This window comes from Pectinophora gossypiella, chromosome 7 (assembly GCF_024362695.1).
Source record: "Pectinophora gossypiella chromosome 7, ilPecGoss1.1, whole genome shotgun sequence".
In the NCBI taxonomy this organism is placed as follows: domain Eukaryota; kingdom Metazoa; phylum Arthropoda; class Insecta; order Lepidoptera; family Gelechiidae; genus Pectinophora; species Pectinophora gossypiella.
Genome location: NC_065410.1, coordinates 9,051,221 through 9,069,212, shown reverse-complemented (window position 1 = coordinate 9,069,212; position 17,992 = coordinate 9,051,221). Strand labels below are relative to the sequence as shown.

The following is a 17,992-nucleotide window of genomic DNA, read 5'->3' as shown; positions in this document are numbered from 1 at the left end:
AAGAGAGAATTCTAATAAGGCTTTGACCGTTTATTTCTTTCTTACTCAGTGAGAAAAATATCTATATACAAGTCAAACGCACTATTAGGCCAACATTCTTTTTATTGTCCTAGCCTCAAAATTTTTAGCCAAAGATAAAATAATCATTTCAAATTATTTAGAGTATAAAAAGACGTATTTTCAATTAATTATACAGCTTGTTAACTGAATAGCCATCACAGTTACAGCCTCATTTTAAAATATTATTCAGTTAATACAAAATAAGCCACAGAAATAAAATAATGTCTGTCTCTTATTCGGATTCCAAACCCCATTTTTGTTTTTTTCCTTGACTGTCATGTCAATGTCATGTCATGCTTGCTAAGATGTCATGTATCTCTTACTAGTCTGTGGTCATGGCATAGTCCGGACGTCATGTCATGTCATGGTACTAATATAACGTTTCGTTTAATGTTCTCTGCCTGTGGTTTTGTTTTCCATTATTGTTTGTTGGGCGGACTTTTTTAGTTGGCATCAATTATTATCCGATGTTTTTACAATAAACTGAAGAATTTATCATATACAGGTGTTCATAATAATCGTGGCGTATGCCGCTTAAATATACGTGAAAGAAAATGAAAGAATGGAAGAATTTATTCCCAAATAAAGAGGCCTTCATAGTTTTTGCTTTATACATTATATTATTTGTATTTCAAGGTAAGTTATCATTTAAGTACAAAAAACTTCACGGTTTTGAATTACATCATTATGTACTCATAACTGGTACGCCCCTTTTGTGAATATTAACTATTTCTAATATAATTAATTTCGATATAGATATTTATATTTTTAGAAAGAGGTCCACAGCATTCATATTTTTTCTATGATAGATATGGCATTATCTGATATTAAAATAAAATAATGAACAAGTTAATGTATTGTATTGTTATGTATTTGTTTTGTATGTTGTGTGCGATAAAGTATATTTGTATCTTATATTACAATTCTTTATTGTACACTTATAACATTATTTCAGCACCAACAAAAGGAACTTACACAAGAATTATGTATAGCTATATAACTAGTATTTTTTCCTTATTCTTTGAAAGCAGTTTATTTACCTAAAGTAGTGCCAGTGTTTTATACTATATAACATGTTATCTAAAAAATACTGTTATTATGTTAAATTAAAAATAATATTCGGTCCTCACAAATAAAGCAATGGTTGAATGTGCATAATTGTTATCAACTGTTCCCCAATTTAATAAATATCCTAAAGCCTTAAAACTAACAAGGTATAACTTTAGTTTTTATAAAATGGCCTTTACCGATAACTGATAACAAAGGAACATTCATACTACAGTTTCAGAGAAGTGGCTACGGTTACACAGTAGTGTTTACCTTTTACATTAGTGCCACTTTTTTGTTGCAATAACCCACAGACTTGTTTTAGTCATTCATATTGACTTCTCAATCAACTTGAAACATGAAGAAGTTGTTCATTTTGCCATAATTATAATAAAAATCCTTTTGTGTTTTATTAGTAGTTAACACAATCACTGTGTATACAAATTCTTGTCTTCTCTTGTGTGTGTGAGGTCAATAATCACCCTCATCAGCCCTGGTGTCAGGGTTACTATTGAGCCGCAAAAGGCCCACACACACATTATTGAAACTTTATTACCTAAAAACACAGAGCAATTTAGATAAGCAAATAAGTAGGCAATAAATCCCCAATAACAATAAAATAAAATGACTGTTTATAATTTTTAGGTGTATTCGTAACTGCTTCAAAAACAGCAAATGGCGGCTATGATTACAATACAACACTGGTTGTTTTCTTATCAGAACTACTGAAACTTATTGCATCAGCTACGCTATACTCATACAGAAGAGAGTAAGTATCTATAGCTAAACAAACCTAAGGTCTAATGAAATCTTTTACATTAACATTTATAGTACATGAATTAATATATTTCTTCCATTATTTCATGATGAAAACAACAACATCAGAATATGGTATGACAAACATTTCAAAAAGCATTTTTAGCAGATTAGTTGCAGATCTCCTTTATCACTACCTACCTGTCTCAAGTCATTTCAATTGTTTACTTAGATGTTTAACATAACTCATCCCATTAGTCACATCATGGGGACTAATAACTATTAACTGCTCTTGATGTAGTAACATTTTTGTTTTGAAACAATATTTCTAATCAGAACAAAAGGCATTCCAAGGCACTTCAGTTAACAAGTAGAAAGATAACAAAATCACTCAAAACAATAATTAAACTGATTTTTCATTCAGTTATTGCTTTGTCATTGTATCAATGTTAAAATTTGAATCTATTTTGTGTAGTGTATAGGCATAATATTTGTTAGTCTGCATCCATTAATTTTGCCTACATCATCATATGACTATCTATAGACCTTTGTTATAATATGCAATATGAATAAAAATGTTTATATATTTTCTTTCAGGCAAAAACCACACATATGCAAGGCGATTGTGATAAATTATAAGTTATTACTTCTATACTTCATTCCATCACTATTATACTGTTTCTACAATAATTTGGCATTCGTAAACTTATCACATTATGACCCTACATCATACTACATCCTGTTACAATTCAGGGTTGTATTAACTGCCTTACTTTTCCAGGTCAGTATAGCAAACAAAAATTGAGATGATTATGTTTTCGTCCAATGGAATTATCCCTAACAATTAACTTCTTCTGTTTCAGTTTCTGTTCAAGAAAAATTTGACGCTATACCAGTGGATATCTTTAGGCATATTAACACTAGGATGTATGATAAAGAACTTCGACGCCGCGTCCGTAAACAACAGCACCCCAGAGGACAAAGGGCTCTGGTCTCAAGTATTCAACATTTACTTTTTGTCAATCAATTTTCAAAACTTCTGCTCATGCCTGGCAGGCACATACAATGAATATTTATTAAAAACAACAGGATCCAATGTAGATATATTTCTACAGAATGTCTTTATGTATCTAGACTCTGTTTTATGTAATTTCGTTATTTTGATGATCAAGGGTGAAGTATATACAATATTTAATGACTTTAAAAGTTTGGCCAATATATTTGTCATTCTTATTACAATTAATAGTGCAGTAGTCGGCATAGTCACAAGTTTCTTCTTGAAAAACCTAAATTCGATATTGAAAACATATGCCAGTGCTTTAGAGCTGATTATAACAGCTGTGGTATGTTACATAATATTTCATATATTAATTACATGGAGTACAATAGTGTCAATCTGCCTAGTCAGTATCGCGGTAGCAATGTACTTTAAAAATCCTGTAAATAATACTAATAATAATTCAAATGGGTTTGACAGAGATAAGAAACCTCTTTTAGATGTAGTCACAGAGGCATAACCGATTATATGTGATCTTTAATTATTTTGTAAACCCAGTACCATTTGTTTAATTAAGTTAGGTTCTTATTTGTAATAGATTTTTACCATATCTGACTTGTATATCTCAAGAAAGTAAGTGACAGTATTACTTTTAAAATCATTTTTGTTTTATATGCTGACTTTACTCAGAATAATTTTAATATAGGTAATTATAATTAAAAAGTTGAGGTATTGTACTATGTTCTTTACACATGGAAAAATATGTGCTACAAGCTATTAGCCTGCAATTTAATGAATCTCATTATTTAAATAGATCATGTGTGTCATAGTCATAATTATGACACAATTGTGTGTCTAATTAGACGGAAGCTTTTTCCTAGTATGTGATACGCGCGGGCCTATTTTGTGGCATAGTTGTCCATCAAAGTGCTCAAACTTCCAAACTAAGCCTTCAGAGCTCACTTTTTGCATCCTTGCAATAATTTTCAATTATAAAAGGCAATATTATTATATTAGATAAATACCATATAACATTTATGTTTTTAATTTTAGTTATTATTTTAGATAGCAGTATTGTGAGGCTGTGGTAAGAAATGCAAGAGCTCACCAATTAGGTAATTTGGTAAATTACCAATTTATATTTATACACTTGGCAAACTAAACTACAATAATTATATAATTCTTACTACGTTTTGTTGACATTTGTTTCTTAAAATGTGAAAGAAAAACAAAGAAACCAACATTGTACATTCTAAACTCTGCCATATTTTAAATTACCTGGCCAAAGATTTATTACTTTTATGCTTAGTGTGAAGATGGCTATTTGTAGAAATACTTTTGTAATTACAAAATAAAAAGAAATTACAGATTTAAACTGGAAGCATTTTATTTACATAAATTAAATACATAATTATTTAAAAATAATATTTTTCATATCACACTATTCATAACCATTGCTTGCATTGCATAATTTTACTATAGCAAAAAATTATAACAGCTGAAGATATAAAGAGAACCACCCATTTTTGCCCATCAACAGCAAACCAATTAGTAGACATCAACATCACCCCTCAAAATTTAATTATAACATAAAATTATTGGACCTAAACACTATTTACACTGCCAAACATATTAACAAGAAAGAAATATCATGAAGGGGTTTTGTTTTAGATGCTTAGATTTATATTGGTTTGTATAGAAGTGTGGTGACATACTTCTTCCTGTACCTATGTGTAGCAGACAGCACCATCACACCATCTTTGATTGACAGGGCATATAGGTGGTTCAACATCACATGGTTTGGCTCTGGTAATAATGTAGGTTCACACTGTAACAGATAAAAACAGCAACACTATAAAATACTGTGACAAAAATTAATCAACGGTCCAGGGCAACTATATGAATTTGAAAGGCAACTGTAAGTCTGTGACATCCTCAAATTGTAACAATTTAGGCTTTTATAACCAGTTATGACTATGTAATTAAACAAAAACCATGTTGTGTTATAAACATTGTAACTTACAGATAATGGGGTGTCCTTGTTCAGAATAACTTGTAACAAATGTGGAGGTAATATGGGTGGCCCGGAGACTTTCTCCCAAGGCTTTGATTGAGGTATTTCCTGAAAAATAATATAATTTTTAATACACAACAATATTGTATAAAAAGGACTCAAATATCATAAAAAATTGTGCCAGACAGTTTCTTATAAGATGCATAAACATAACATGCATAAATATAAAATGTGTAAAATTGGCATATACTTCATAATACAGCACCTGTGAGTACTCTGTTTGTGCACCGCTATGAACTCCTTCGCTATCCTTTGCTAAGGCTTGAAATACTTCAAAGTCTGACATCTTCACTGATACCAAATTATTTTTTGAGCCCATTCCATTATCTATTACTTTCTGGAAATATAATTACATTAGTATGATAAAAATGATTTGATAAGTTTCCCAGTTAATCCCTTAACAAACAGAAATTAGCAAAGATTATTTCGTCACCAAAGGTGTAGTGTTTCACAGTTACCTACTTAGTATTACCAACATACCACAGTAGGATCATGACGCCACTCTCCATCTACAAAATATTTGTACTGATGCTCTCCTTCCGGTAGATCAATAATAGTTACAAAATCACCATGAGATTTGACCATGGGAATAGTTTTCCAGTCAGTAAACGTCCCACTGATGTACACCTAAAAATAAATTTAAAACAACATTGTTATTATTGTCAGGTGTTGTTATTTTTGTAAATTTTATTATTATATTTTAATTGTGTTGTATTTTGTATGTATGGAATGTTTTCTGAAATAAAGCTTTATTATTATTATTATTATTATTATTATTATTACAATAACCAATTGTCTTGCGAATAAACAATGCAACCCGAGATCCTATTCTATTTATTACCTGTTTACCTCCTCCTTCCCATTTAAATACTGTAGGCAAAACTTTGTCATCTACTACTTTTGCATTGTCTTGCGTTAACGTATTTGATCTTTCACGTGGCGCACTATACTCTACATCACTTTCAGGAACTGCTTTTGTGTAATATGGAGCACCATCTTCTATATTATTGTCGTCATCTCGACCACCACGGTCATCTTCAATCTTTTTGTCGAAAGTAAATGCCTCTCCTTCTTTTGCTGGTGAAGATGGCCCAACATCTGGTGTTTTGGCTGCATTATCTCTTTGCCACTCTTTCGGTTGATTGCTTCCTGCGTTTCCCATGGTCCTTTAAAGATTTTTATTTTTATTTATTTTTATTGAAATCTTCCATTCAATTCATATCACATCACACAGATTGTCAATTTGACAGCGCGATACTTGCGATTGATTGATTGATTGAATAGAGCGGTTGTCCGACTCAGCCAAGGACACAGGCCAAGGACCCCCAACCTGACAAATTGGACACAAACGATTCGATCATAGACAATTAATTCTCACCTCCACCTCCTAGTGGTTCTTCGAACACCGGAACTGACCGGAAGTCAATGTTTATTTTATTACCATTATTATCGCAAAATAACCCTAGACCCTTTTCTCTTTTTGCAAATTATCTAGTTTTGCAAGTTCTAGCTGGATATTTTCAAAATACAAAAGATACTCCATCATCCACCTTACAAAATGTCAGACGACATGACAGTTATAATTTTTTTTAATTATTTTTTGTGAACCATCCACAAACCCTTACAAACAAAGACCTACACACAACCTACAAATATTGCCCTCCTCATTGCCTCAACCACAATAAAGTCAACTTCAACGTTTTCAATGAGAAATGAATACCTTGCACACTCGTCGTTCATTGGATAATTTTCTCTGTGTGACGTAACATAAGTATAATTATCTTTTTTTCTCTCATACTATAAGTGCAATGTTAAAGTGAGACGAATGATGCTCGTTATTGATGAAATCTAGGTGAAATAGAAAATGTAAATGAAATGAGTACAGACAAACAGAATATTTGGGTAGATGTCTATTGAGTGACTGACGTATTGTGTTTCATACAGAATCAAAATCTATATTTTTATTTCTTAAGTTGTGTGTGCAACTGTGCATTTAAGACGCATGAATTTCTGTTATTGATTAAACGTATTTTGAAAAAATATGAATGATGAAAAGCAACCACTTCTTACTGGGCCCAGTACCCCCACGGAAAGTAATGAAACACAAATAGTTGAGTTAGTTAGTGAATCAAATGTGCACTCTAACGAAGAAAAACGTAAAGCTGAATACCACCCAGCCTCAGAACGATGTTTGGAACACCCAACGTCGAATTTCGATACCTTGATCCACCTGCTGAAGGGCAACATTGGAACAGGGATTTTGGCTATGCCTGATGCATTTAAAAATGCTGGTCTAATATTTGGTAAGTCTTATTGTTTTAATTTTTTTGCTCACATTGGAAAATATATCTCTATCATCTAGTTAAAAATATATACTCATAATAAAAATAATGTGCAGGTACAGATAAGAGTACCTATATCCATACAATTCAATTTGGAATAAATTCAGAAAAAGCCAGCAAGGCATTCCTTTAATATTTGGCTGAAAGGCTTAAAATGAATTTCAAACTACACAAGATCGCCCATTGCACTGCACTTTTAATTACCTTTGAAAATAATTTACTAAAACATATGTATGTACGTAATATAAATAAATAATAAATTCAGCAATTTTGATAGGATTTTTTTTACATTATATTCATCATCATCAATTTAAGAGCCACGCTCTTGTCGGTGTAGCATTTTCCATTCCAGTCTATCAAAGGCCAATATTAATGGACTTGTATTCGAGAGAGTCTTCCCTTAGTTAGCTTAGTTTTAATTTATTTTCTACTTTACAGGTGTGTTTGGCACTTTGTTAATGGGAGCAATATGCACACATTGTATGCACATCTTAGTGGAATGCTCCCATGAGCTCTGTATCAGAAATCAACGACCAGCACTGAGCTTTTCAGAAGTGGTAGAAGATGCGGTAGCTTCTGGACCCGTATTTCTTAGACCATATGCCAAGAAAATGAAGTAAGTAATTCTATAAAACATTCCTTTTGAATAGTATTTCTCTTAAAGAGTGTTGGTATAAATAATTAGTTTGCTATTACTAACTTTCCATTTAAGAAAACAAACAAGCTAAGTTCAGTGCAACTTTAATTTAAAAAATAGGTACATAAAAATGTTATTAGTATAATCAAAGTGACCATATGTTTTAATATTATTTTGTTGTAAGTTTAATTTATATATAAAAAAATAAGTGCACAATAAATTTTTCAGGTTTACAGAATTGTATTAAATTGCAAATAAAAAATAGCTTTAGTCAAGTAGGTATTTCAGGTTGATATAAAATAACAATTTAGTTTTAATATTGAATAATCAAACAAAACTCATTATTCATGACCATCATGTCCATGTCCCATTGATACTCTGCCTACGGGCTCTGCACGGCAACTGCGCCGCGCGCGACGCGAATTATATCGAGGGCTTCAACCATTAGACGTAGCGGATGCTCTGAACCTACGCAAATAAACGCCGTATGGCTAAGATCGAAGTCCGTGATACACGTCAAGTCGCGCGCGGCGCTCTTGTTGAGTCGCGGGGGTAGAGTGCAGCACAGAGGACTAGGTAGGGTTCTGCGCCGCGCAAATTATATCGAGGGCTTTGGGAGGGCTGCAATACTCTACGTGGATAAACGTCGTACAACTGTCGGTCTCGATATAATTCGTGCCGCGCGAATGGCGCAGAACCATGCCGCGGGCGCTGACACTTGTAATCTAGGTATAAGCGTGGTATTAACAGGAAATTATTGTTTGTTACTGTAAAATGTTATGAAAACAAAATGGTTTGTTGGGAAACCTAATCGGGTTTCTGTAGTGAAATATTAATTACGAACTTCGTTATTCAAAAGAGGAGGATTACGAAATAATGAAAATAGCTACCGGTGAGCAATCACCTGCTATAGCTTGCTTAACTAACCAATAAAAAATTGGAACAAAAGCACATTTAAAGTTGTTATCACGTTCCACTTCCAGAGAGTGGAAGTTTTCGTTAATGGACGTGCACCAGACACGTCGTGTCTGTTTTTGATTCATTGCCTAATTTATCAACCCAGCAGAACTCACATTAAAACATAATAGCATGTAATACATCATTATTGGTAGTCTTATCGCAAATGTATTAATTACCGCTAACACACGTTATACGGTATTTCTACTTCAATACTTTTACTTTTATGAATCTCCCTATGCTATGGTTATTTCTATTTAGCTGCAAAAGTCAACATTAACTCTTATGTATGACGTATATATTTTACGGACGGCATTTATAGTACAAAATGGAAATAATTATGCTATTCTTTATCAAATAATTGCCATTCCGTGCACTTCTTTTGACCTGACTATCTGTACAATACAATGCCAATTTCTTCAACGTGTGCTTACTTACATTATTTTTACAATAAACAAATATTTATTGTTTCAGGAATGTAGTGAATGTTTTTCTGGTAATAACACAATTGGGGTTTTGCTGTGTTTACTTTTTGTTTGTCGCAACTAACCTACAAGACACGATACCTCTTTCTCACAAGACGCACCTCGGTGTCTATTGTTACTTGGCTTTATTGTTCCCAGCAATGTTTGTGCTAACTATGTTGAAGAATTTGAAGTATTTAACCCCCGTTTCATTGATCGCTGCTATCATGACAGCTTGGGGGCTTGTTATAACATTTTACTACATATTGCAAGACTTGCCGCGCACAAGTACGGTGAAATCGTTCGCAAGTTGGCGCCAGCTACCTTTATACTTCGGCACCGCAATTTATGCATTTGAAGGAATTGGTGTGGTGAGTTAACTTCAAAATAGCTGCTTAAGTATGGTTTGACAACATTGCATGTATCGTAGAAAAAACGTGAATGAGGCTCGCACAAAAATAGACCCTCATGAGCACCCTTTTATCTTGTAACTGGCTCATAGAAGTTAGTCCTATTGGGTCCCATGGGTGGTGGGTCCCATTTTATTCAATTTATAGGTATATTACAGAACTTTATTATGTATTCCTACCACTTATTCATTATTATACAAATTTCAGGTGCTTCCCTTAGAGAATAACATGAAAACACCTGAAGACTTTGGTGGTTGGGCTGGTGTACTCAATACTGGCATGGTGATCGTAGCAGCTTTGTATACGGCTATTGGTTTTTTCGGCTACTTAAAATATGGGAACCACGTTCGCGGAAGCATTACTCTCAACTTACCAGACGACTTGTAAGTTACAACTTTTGGTTTATGGTACTTTGATATTTTTATAGGTAGATAATGACGTCCATAATCACGTCAATTGGAATTTACCTAGAATTTACTCCCTTTACGTTGAGTACCGCTACGTCAACCTCTTCTCTCACTTGTATCCCTTCGAGCTTTGATATGAACAGAAATATTTTAAAACAAATAACTCAAAAAAAGAACAACACTAAAAACTTAATAAAAGATGGGAAATATGTCAGCAGAAATAACTAATGCAGCAGAACAGAAATCTTTTTGTCCATAATAACAGCTTTAAACGTTACAAGCGTCTCGTAAACACATATACACGTACATATAACATATATAAAAGATCGCACCTATTTCCCGTTGGAGCAAAGACCACGCACTTCCATTTACTACGATCCTCTTCCACATCAAAGACAAATAAATAATATAAAGTGACATTACATAATATATTGCTATTATTCTAGAATTTGAATCCAAAATTTTATTTGTTCGATAAAAAATTTGCTTACAACACGTCTAGTAATAATTATCACTCTTCCTGGGTTCTTCCAGACTAGCGCAGAGTGTCCGTACTATGATGGCGGCAGCTATCTTCCTATCGTATGGCCTTCAATTTTATGTGCCAATGAACATTGTTTGGCCTTACGTTAAGTCTAAATTAACCTCGGAAACGGCGCTGAAATACGGAGAAACATTTACGAGGTTAATTATGGTTACCATAACATGTAAGTACATTTTTTTTTTATTTGTTTTCCCGATCTTATTACCTATTTTAAATTATGAAACGATTTCACATTAAATCATTTTATGCCAAATTCATTTTTAAATCACATTACCTTATATGTATTAATTTTTACTCTACAACGATTTGATGTACACAAACTATCCTTGTGTATCACATTAGCCCATTGGAAAAGACGTACTATTCCACTTGAGTAATATGTTTTAAGAATTCATTAGCGTCATCTACCTACTTATATTTATTTAAATTTGTTATCTATCGCATGAGAAAACAAATAGAGTTATCGGAGTGCACATAGCAATATCAGTTAACTCGTTATCTGTTGGAACAGTTACGGCGGCCGCTCTCATACCCAACTTGAGCGGTATTATATCGCTAGTCGGCGCGTTCAGCAGCTCAGCACTCGCGCTCATATTCCCACCGGCAATAGAGATTATCACCTTCTGGCCTGACAAGTTGGGCAAACACTACTGGAAACTTTGGAAAGACGTTCTCATCATCATATTCGGTTTCACTGGATTCGTGTTCGGTACTTACGCTAGCATAGAAGACATATTGAACCGCCAAAATATATAAATATTTTTGACACAAGGGTTATTTTAACCAAAGATTATATTAATAATAATAATTTATTATGTATGACAAACATGACAATAATTGTATGTAGCTATTATTTAGATCTGTTTTGCTTTATAAATATTGTTTTACTTTAGCTTATAGGATGACAAAAAATTAAAGCTGTTAAAAGTGTATTTTTAAGAACCTTCTAGTATTAAAATGGAATTATAGTTCTTGCCAATAAGATAATGAAACAAATAATCAAAATTTGTAAAGATATACGCTTTACTCAATTTGATTGTATTAAAAGTGAAAATTTGCATTCCTTGTTAGAAATACATTAAATGTACCTGTTGGTATTTTTACTTGTGATTATACCTATTATGTGATTTTTTTTTTATATTTAATTATTTTATAGCTTTTATATTTGATGAGTTATATTTAACATTGTGACAAGAACTTATTAATACATATATTACTGTTGTAGTCGTTTTATGTGAGACATGAAACATTTTATTTAAACGAAATCAAATCTAAATATTTTTCTAGTACCTATATTGTATAACAAATATTTAATTCACGTATTATTATTCAATGTAATAATAATATCGCTGCCTACGTTATCAAAAATATCTACAGTACCTTTGTTGTTATTAAGGCTAAACGTTTCGCAAAGACAGCACTGTTTCGATATATAGCGTTACTTCTGAATATAATTTTTTTTTCATATATTTATTTTTATTTAGTAAAAAGAGATCGCGAAATTGCAGATACGTGATTTTTAAGTTGAACTATAAATGACTGGACTAAAACAGGCATTTTGCTATCACGGAAAAATGCATGGTTCTTTTTACAATCCAAAATCCACGCGAACTATAATGTTACGGACAACAAGTAAAGTAAGAATATTCAAAAGTAATGCCATTAATCGACGCAATGTGTACTAGCAAGCAAAGCGAAACATTCCCCTTTACAAACTTTAAATGTGTATAATTTGTCTAGAAACTGTACCACACGAAGTTTCATAGTTCTGCAGCGGTAACATGACAACAGCATACCGAGGGCGAAGCGATAATTGAATCAATAGATTTGGTTTATTTATCACGTAGCCAATAAGATTAGTTCATTTGTCGCAACGTACGCGATATGCGAGCAGCGTGTTACGGGGGCAGGCTTAAACCTATAAGTAATATAATAATTCCGTATAGTATGACAACACTAATAATATGACAATTTTATTCAATTCACTGATGTTAGGGCTTATTAACTAAAAGGTACCTATGTTATTTAAATTTAAGGTATTCTCGGATTCTTTTTTTAAAATCTAATCAGTTAGCGATAAAGTGAAGTTAATATTTGTGATTAATAAAATAAATATAATTATTATTACAATTCATATTCTTAAAATATATTGTTAACTATATGACTATAATATTTTATAGCTTTATCGCAAAAAAAAGCCCTCATTATAAATTAAGATCTAAACAAATTATTACTTTAGAAAAATTATACTCGTTTTGCCTGAGTGCTTTATGCAGCTTGTATTTGTGTACTTACACTGAAAGAAAAAATATAGTTCAATGAAGTGAAACTAGCTTTTCATTATGTTTTATTTTATTAGGTATCCAAATATTGACATATTCATAAAATTATAATTATAGATATTGTTATCTTTGGGATGAATTCCTTTTTAGCCTAACATCCATTTATCGCATTTTTTATTATTTCCAACATGACCAATTCCAATAACGACCAACCCTATCAATTTCCGTAATTTTGTCAGTATGTTAATATAAATTGAAAAAACCAATGAGTTACCGACTAGGCGCCGGGGGCCGTCTAGTTGGAAAAGTGGGTGACTAGTCAGCGCTGAATATTAAGAAATAACAGCTTCAATAGTAGCAAATATTAGAAATAAAAGCTCCACTGGCGTCAGGGTTATTAGTGAGTCGCCAAACTGACGTGACTCACGTAACGAATACGTACTTACATCAATAAATAGTAATCAGCCCTTATGTGGGACTGGACAGATTCGGGATTGGACAGCTTCTTATTTCCAACTTTCTAATCTGGGGTCTCTGCTTACCCCATCGGGGAGAGATAGGCGTGAAATTATGAATGTATGTATTTCCAACTTTAAAACACTAGTCTGATTTCTGAGGCCAATTAATCAACAAGTCGGTCAAACCGTGTGCGTTACCCCAACAAGAAAGTATCTCCTAGAGTTATATGAGTAGAACGTATAGTTGGTGCCTTATCTGCTGTAAATGTGCCCCCACATAAAAAATGTGTGCCCCCTGTCGTTTCGAAAAAAAATCGAAAAAACGATTCTTGCTGGGGTAACGTTTTTCTAGCAGGAAAATTCTAAACGAATGATCGGAGAGAGAAAAACTGTGCATGGCCAGATAGCTTATATGTGTGCCAAAATGTGCCCCCAAAAATAAAATCTGTGCCCCTTCAGATTTTCGAGATATTGCATTTCCTGCTGGAGTAACGTTTTGATGAATAGTATATCTCTAAAACCATTGCATGTGCCCCTGTAGAATAAACATACGCGAGTAGCTCTTAATGTGTGCCCCTTTGTGCCCCAATTAGATTTTAGAAAATATTTATAGTTTTCAAGTTATCGCGGTTTTATGAAAACCCGAAAAAACATCGCAGCGCCTAAATGAGACAAGGCATAACTTCGCTGAAAACTGTATTCGGTCTTTCTTGACGCTAATAATAACCATACAAAGTTTCAAAAATGTTCATGCATGCGTTTTTGAATAATCTTGCTAAAAGTAAAAACGATGGTGTCATAACTTTGACGGCAAAATACAAGGAACTGGCACAATCCCAGATGTGTAGGTGTAAACCAAAATCTTGTGCCTTTAGTCAAAAATATATGGTGAAAATATTGAGCTTCAAATGTTACGCATTAAGTAAATATAAACAAAAAACCAAAATATGTAAACAACGGCTGGTTATCCGACCAAATCTGAATGACTACTAAAAAGCGACGGATTCATACATATCGATGACCTTCTTTACTTTACTCACTAACCGGTTCACACGTGTTGTGCCTGAGTACACTGAAGTAGAAAAGTAATAACTAATAAAATAAAGTTGTTATTGGATTATATTTTAATAGCTGTTTCTATGACCTTACACATGATTAAGTACATTTATAAGAGCCATTTTCAAATAAAATGTACATGTGACTAACATGCTCAAAATCGTGACCAAACTGTTTTGTGACATACCTGTATTTTTATACTAATGTAAATAATAATTTCCACATCAACAAGCTGTTTCATTTATATAGTCACAAGGTGCATTTAATATATTTTTTAATTAGCCCTCAAAACTTTTGAACGCGACTGTAAGGACAACAGCTTAGGTATAATACGTCCAATAAAGAAGGTCCTCGTTAAGTATGAATCCGTCGCTTTTTAGTAGTCATTCAGATTTGGTCGGATAACCAGCCGTTGTTTACATATTTTGGTTTTTTGTTTATATTTACTTAATGCGTAACATTTGAAGCTCAATATTTTCACCATATATTTTTGACTAAAGGCACAAGATTTTGGTTTACACCTACACATCTGGGATTGTGCCAGTTCCTTGTATTTTGCCGTCAAAGTTATGACACCATCGTTTTTACTTTTAGCAAGATTATTCAAAAACGCATGCATGAACATTTTTGAAACTTTGTATGGTTATTATTAGCGTCAAGAAAGACCGAATACAGTTTTCAGCGAAGTTATGCCTTGTCTCATTTAGGCGCTGCGATGTTTTTTCGGGTTTTCATAAAACCGCGATAACTTGAAAACTATAAATATTTTCTAAAATCTAATTGGGGCACAAAGGGGCACACATTAAGAGCTACTCGCGTATGTTTATTCTATAGGGGCACATGCAATGGTTTTAGAGATATACTATTCATCAAAACGTTACTCCAGCAGGAAATGCAATATCTCGAAAATCTGAAGGGGCACAGATTTTATTTTTGGGGGCACATTTTGGCACACATATAAGCTATCTGGCCATGCACAGTTTTTCTCTCTCCGATCATTCGTTTAGAATTTTCCTGCTAGAAAAACGTTACCCCAGCAAGAATCGTTTTTTCGATTTTTTTTCGAAACGACAGGGGGCACACATTTTTTATGTGGGGGCACATTTACAGCAGATAAGGCACCAACTATACGTTCTACTCATATAACTCTAGGAGATACTTTCTTGTTGGGGTAACGCACACGGTCAAACCTGTAGTCATCCATCTCTATTAAAAGTAAATAAAAATACAGAGTAGGCAGCTGACAAAAGCGCGTTTAATAAAGAGTTAATGGATGTATGTTTTTATTTTGCTTTTAGGCTAGAAAACTGGGAGTCGTAATTTCGTAATAAACTGGCAGATAAATTATATTCGTCCTAGCCTAGTAGTATATATAATTTATTTCTTACCTATGCTCTGCTCTGCCCACCCCATTTCAGGAATACTTAGTATTATTGTCATAGACATATAAGAGTATGGACTGGAAATACCTACAAAAAAAACGTGCCACTTCGTCGCATAAAATGGCGGCCTTTACTAGGGCTGCAAGCTGTTTCAATACTAGGATTACCATACTCGTACCTACTAGGTATAGCATCTTCTTCTTTGCGAGTCGATGGCGATCGATACTAAATTTTTGCTGACCAATAATAGGTATAGCATTATAATAATAAGTATTCATAAGAGAACAGAAAGGGAAGGTAAAGGGTAATTAGGTGGTGTACTGTATTTTTCGTGTATGTTTTGTGTAAAACTTGTTCTTTTTGGTATGTTGTGTGCAATAAAGTATATTTGTATTTGTAAAGGGTTTAGTCAAGATTTATCTAAGTAGTTTCCTTAACAACTCTATAACATTGATTACATTCTTTATTGCGCACAATTCGAATCCACCTGGAGTGTATAATGAAACATAAATTATAACGTAAATCTGTTTATTAGCAAGTATTCATTTCACACATTATTTATTATGTAACTACATTATATTTACAATAAATACAAATCTAAACAGTGTCAATTTGTTTAGAAATTGTCTTTGTGACACCCTGTCACATTGCATATATAATTATTATACGCTTTCGGAGAAAGAAAATGTAAAGTTAAAGCAAACTTTCTTATTTCTTGGGAATACTTCTTTGGCAAAGGTAAACCTTGAAATTTGTTTACCTGCCTTTTCAAAAAGTCTTGCGGTCCTGCCAATTCTTCCATCAATACACTTTGCCCTTTATTATTTGATTTTTATTCTGCAGATCTTCCATAATATTCTTCAAATTGGCTATCTTTTAATTTTTTCATCGCGTCTTCTTGAACAGACTGAAATAAAGTTTAATAATAATGTTAAAACAGTGTATGTACTAAAATATATCTGATTTAAGTGCATTGTGTACCTGGTTGAATTATACTATATCATGTTAAAAATATAAAATTATTTGATAAATACCTTTTCATGTACTGACTTATGAGACAAACGTACGGGCAATGGCAGCACAGACGACGTTGCAGCTGTGGATTAGTTTTCCAATATCACCTGTTTCAGTAAATCCAGTAGACAATTTTGGATTGAAAGATGGCCTGAAATGAAAGATAACATTCATTTATTTATATAATAATTGTTTCGACATATAATAGTTACAGACTAAGTATATTAAGTACATAATAATATGTAGTTGAATGATAGATATTATAAACATGTTGTGATAACATGATACAAATATGTTATCTATCTAGCCAGTAGTGAGATGATGCAAGCTAGGCTGAAATTTAAATAAAAATTTAAACACCAACAGCCTCTCTCTAACCATCGTCTTCTCAAGCTTTTATTTCTTGGAAACCTGTTAACGTAAAAGTAATAACTAGTATTCTTAGCCAGTATTATTGGCGCAACACTAATTTGACTATGACGATTAAAGATATTGGAAAACAAAGAAAAATACGGTTTGTAGTATGACAATTACTCAAAATATATAAAGGTTTAATGCAAATTCATGGCTCAGTTGCGTTGTAACATCAAAATCTATAGGATTGTTTGTATTATTCAATGAATACGGGGTACTAACCTATGAAGTGACAAATACGGTTAATTCTGTCCTTTCTGACTCCACACTGTACAATACAATACACGGACATGTTGAATAACACTTTTTTCAACTTCAACTTCGATTTAGCAAATCAAATCCTCGTAATTTATCCGCAAAACACAAAATACGATCTCATAAACAGCTACTTGACAGCAGAAGTACCACAAAACACAGCGCATAAAATGGCGAAAAATGGCACGCACCTACAGCTGTTGTGACGTCATCACAAAATGTTGCCATAACTAGAAATAACAAATATATATTTATCTCTTTTACCAAATGAAATTTTGTACTAGTAAAAAAGAGACAAAACGATTATTGACGACCTGTTTCATAAACTACTCATATTTGTATAAGATGATGTTTATATAGTAGAACAGGGCGCCTCCATATAATTTCCTATCTCTATGATTATTGTACGTCGAAAAGTAACCATAAAGTTTTACAG

At 32.8% G+C, this 17,992-nt stretch overlaps 3 protein-coding genes and 1 long non-coding RNA gene across 5 annotated transcripts; 2 read left to right on the top strand and 2 right to left on the bottom strand.

Annotated features, from left to right (window-relative positions):
• Positions 1-374: 374 nt before the first annotated feature.
• Positions 375-4,235, top strand: LOC126368066 (UDP-galactose transporter senju). The gene is made up of 4 exons (XM_050011943.1): positions 375-696; positions 1,753-1,876; positions 2,461-2,644; positions 2,727-4,235. Exons 1-4 carry the CDS (start codon positions 615-617, stop codon positions 3,378-3,380), a joined length of 1,044 nt encoding a protein of 347 aa, XP_049867900.1. The 5' UTR covers positions 375-614; the 3' UTR covers positions 3,381-4,235.
• Positions 4,230-6,182, bottom strand: LOC126368080 (5'-AMP-activated protein kinase subunit beta-1). Its single transcript, XM_050011964.1, has 5 exons — positions 5,776-6,182; positions 5,415-5,561; positions 5,140-5,271; positions 4,884-4,982; positions 4,230-4,688 (listed from the first exon to the last, which is right to left on the bottom strand). The coding sequence occupies exons 1-5, from the start codon at positions 6,094-6,096 to the stop codon at positions 4,542-4,544; spliced, it is 846 nt and encodes a 281-aa protein (XP_049867921.1). The 5' UTR covers positions 6,097-6,182; the 3' UTR covers positions 4,230-4,541.
• A 639-nt stretch (positions 6,183-6,821) lies between these two features.
• On the top strand, positions 6,822-13,027 carry LOC126368036 (proton-coupled amino acid transporter-like protein pathetic). Of its 2 annotated transcripts, none has more exons than XM_050011893.1 (6): positions 6,822-7,237; positions 7,715-7,892; positions 9,345-9,366; positions 9,952-10,127; positions 10,686-10,858; positions 11,207-13,027. In XM_050011893.1, the coding sequence occupies exons 1-6, from the start codon at positions 6,976-6,978 to the stop codon at positions 11,449-11,451; spliced, it is 1,056 nt and encodes a 351-aa protein (XP_049867850.1). In that variant the 5' UTR covers positions 6,822-6,975; the 3' UTR covers positions 11,452-13,027. The 2 variants fall into 2 exon arrangements, with proteins under 2 accessions (XP_049867850.1, XP_049867849.1); XM_050011892.1 differs by having other exon boundaries at positions 9,345-9,705.
• Positions 13,028-16,384: 3,357 nt separating this feature from the next.
• On the bottom strand, positions 16,385-17,889 carry LOC126368117 (uncharacterized). The gene is made up of 3 exons (XR_007566542.1): positions 17,524-17,889; positions 16,908-17,038; positions 16,385-16,780 (listed from the first exon to the last, which is right to left on the bottom strand). It is a non-coding gene; the product is annotated as an uncharacterized LOC126368117 (long non-coding RNA).
• Between the last annotated feature and the right edge of the window lie 103 nt (positions 17,890-17,992).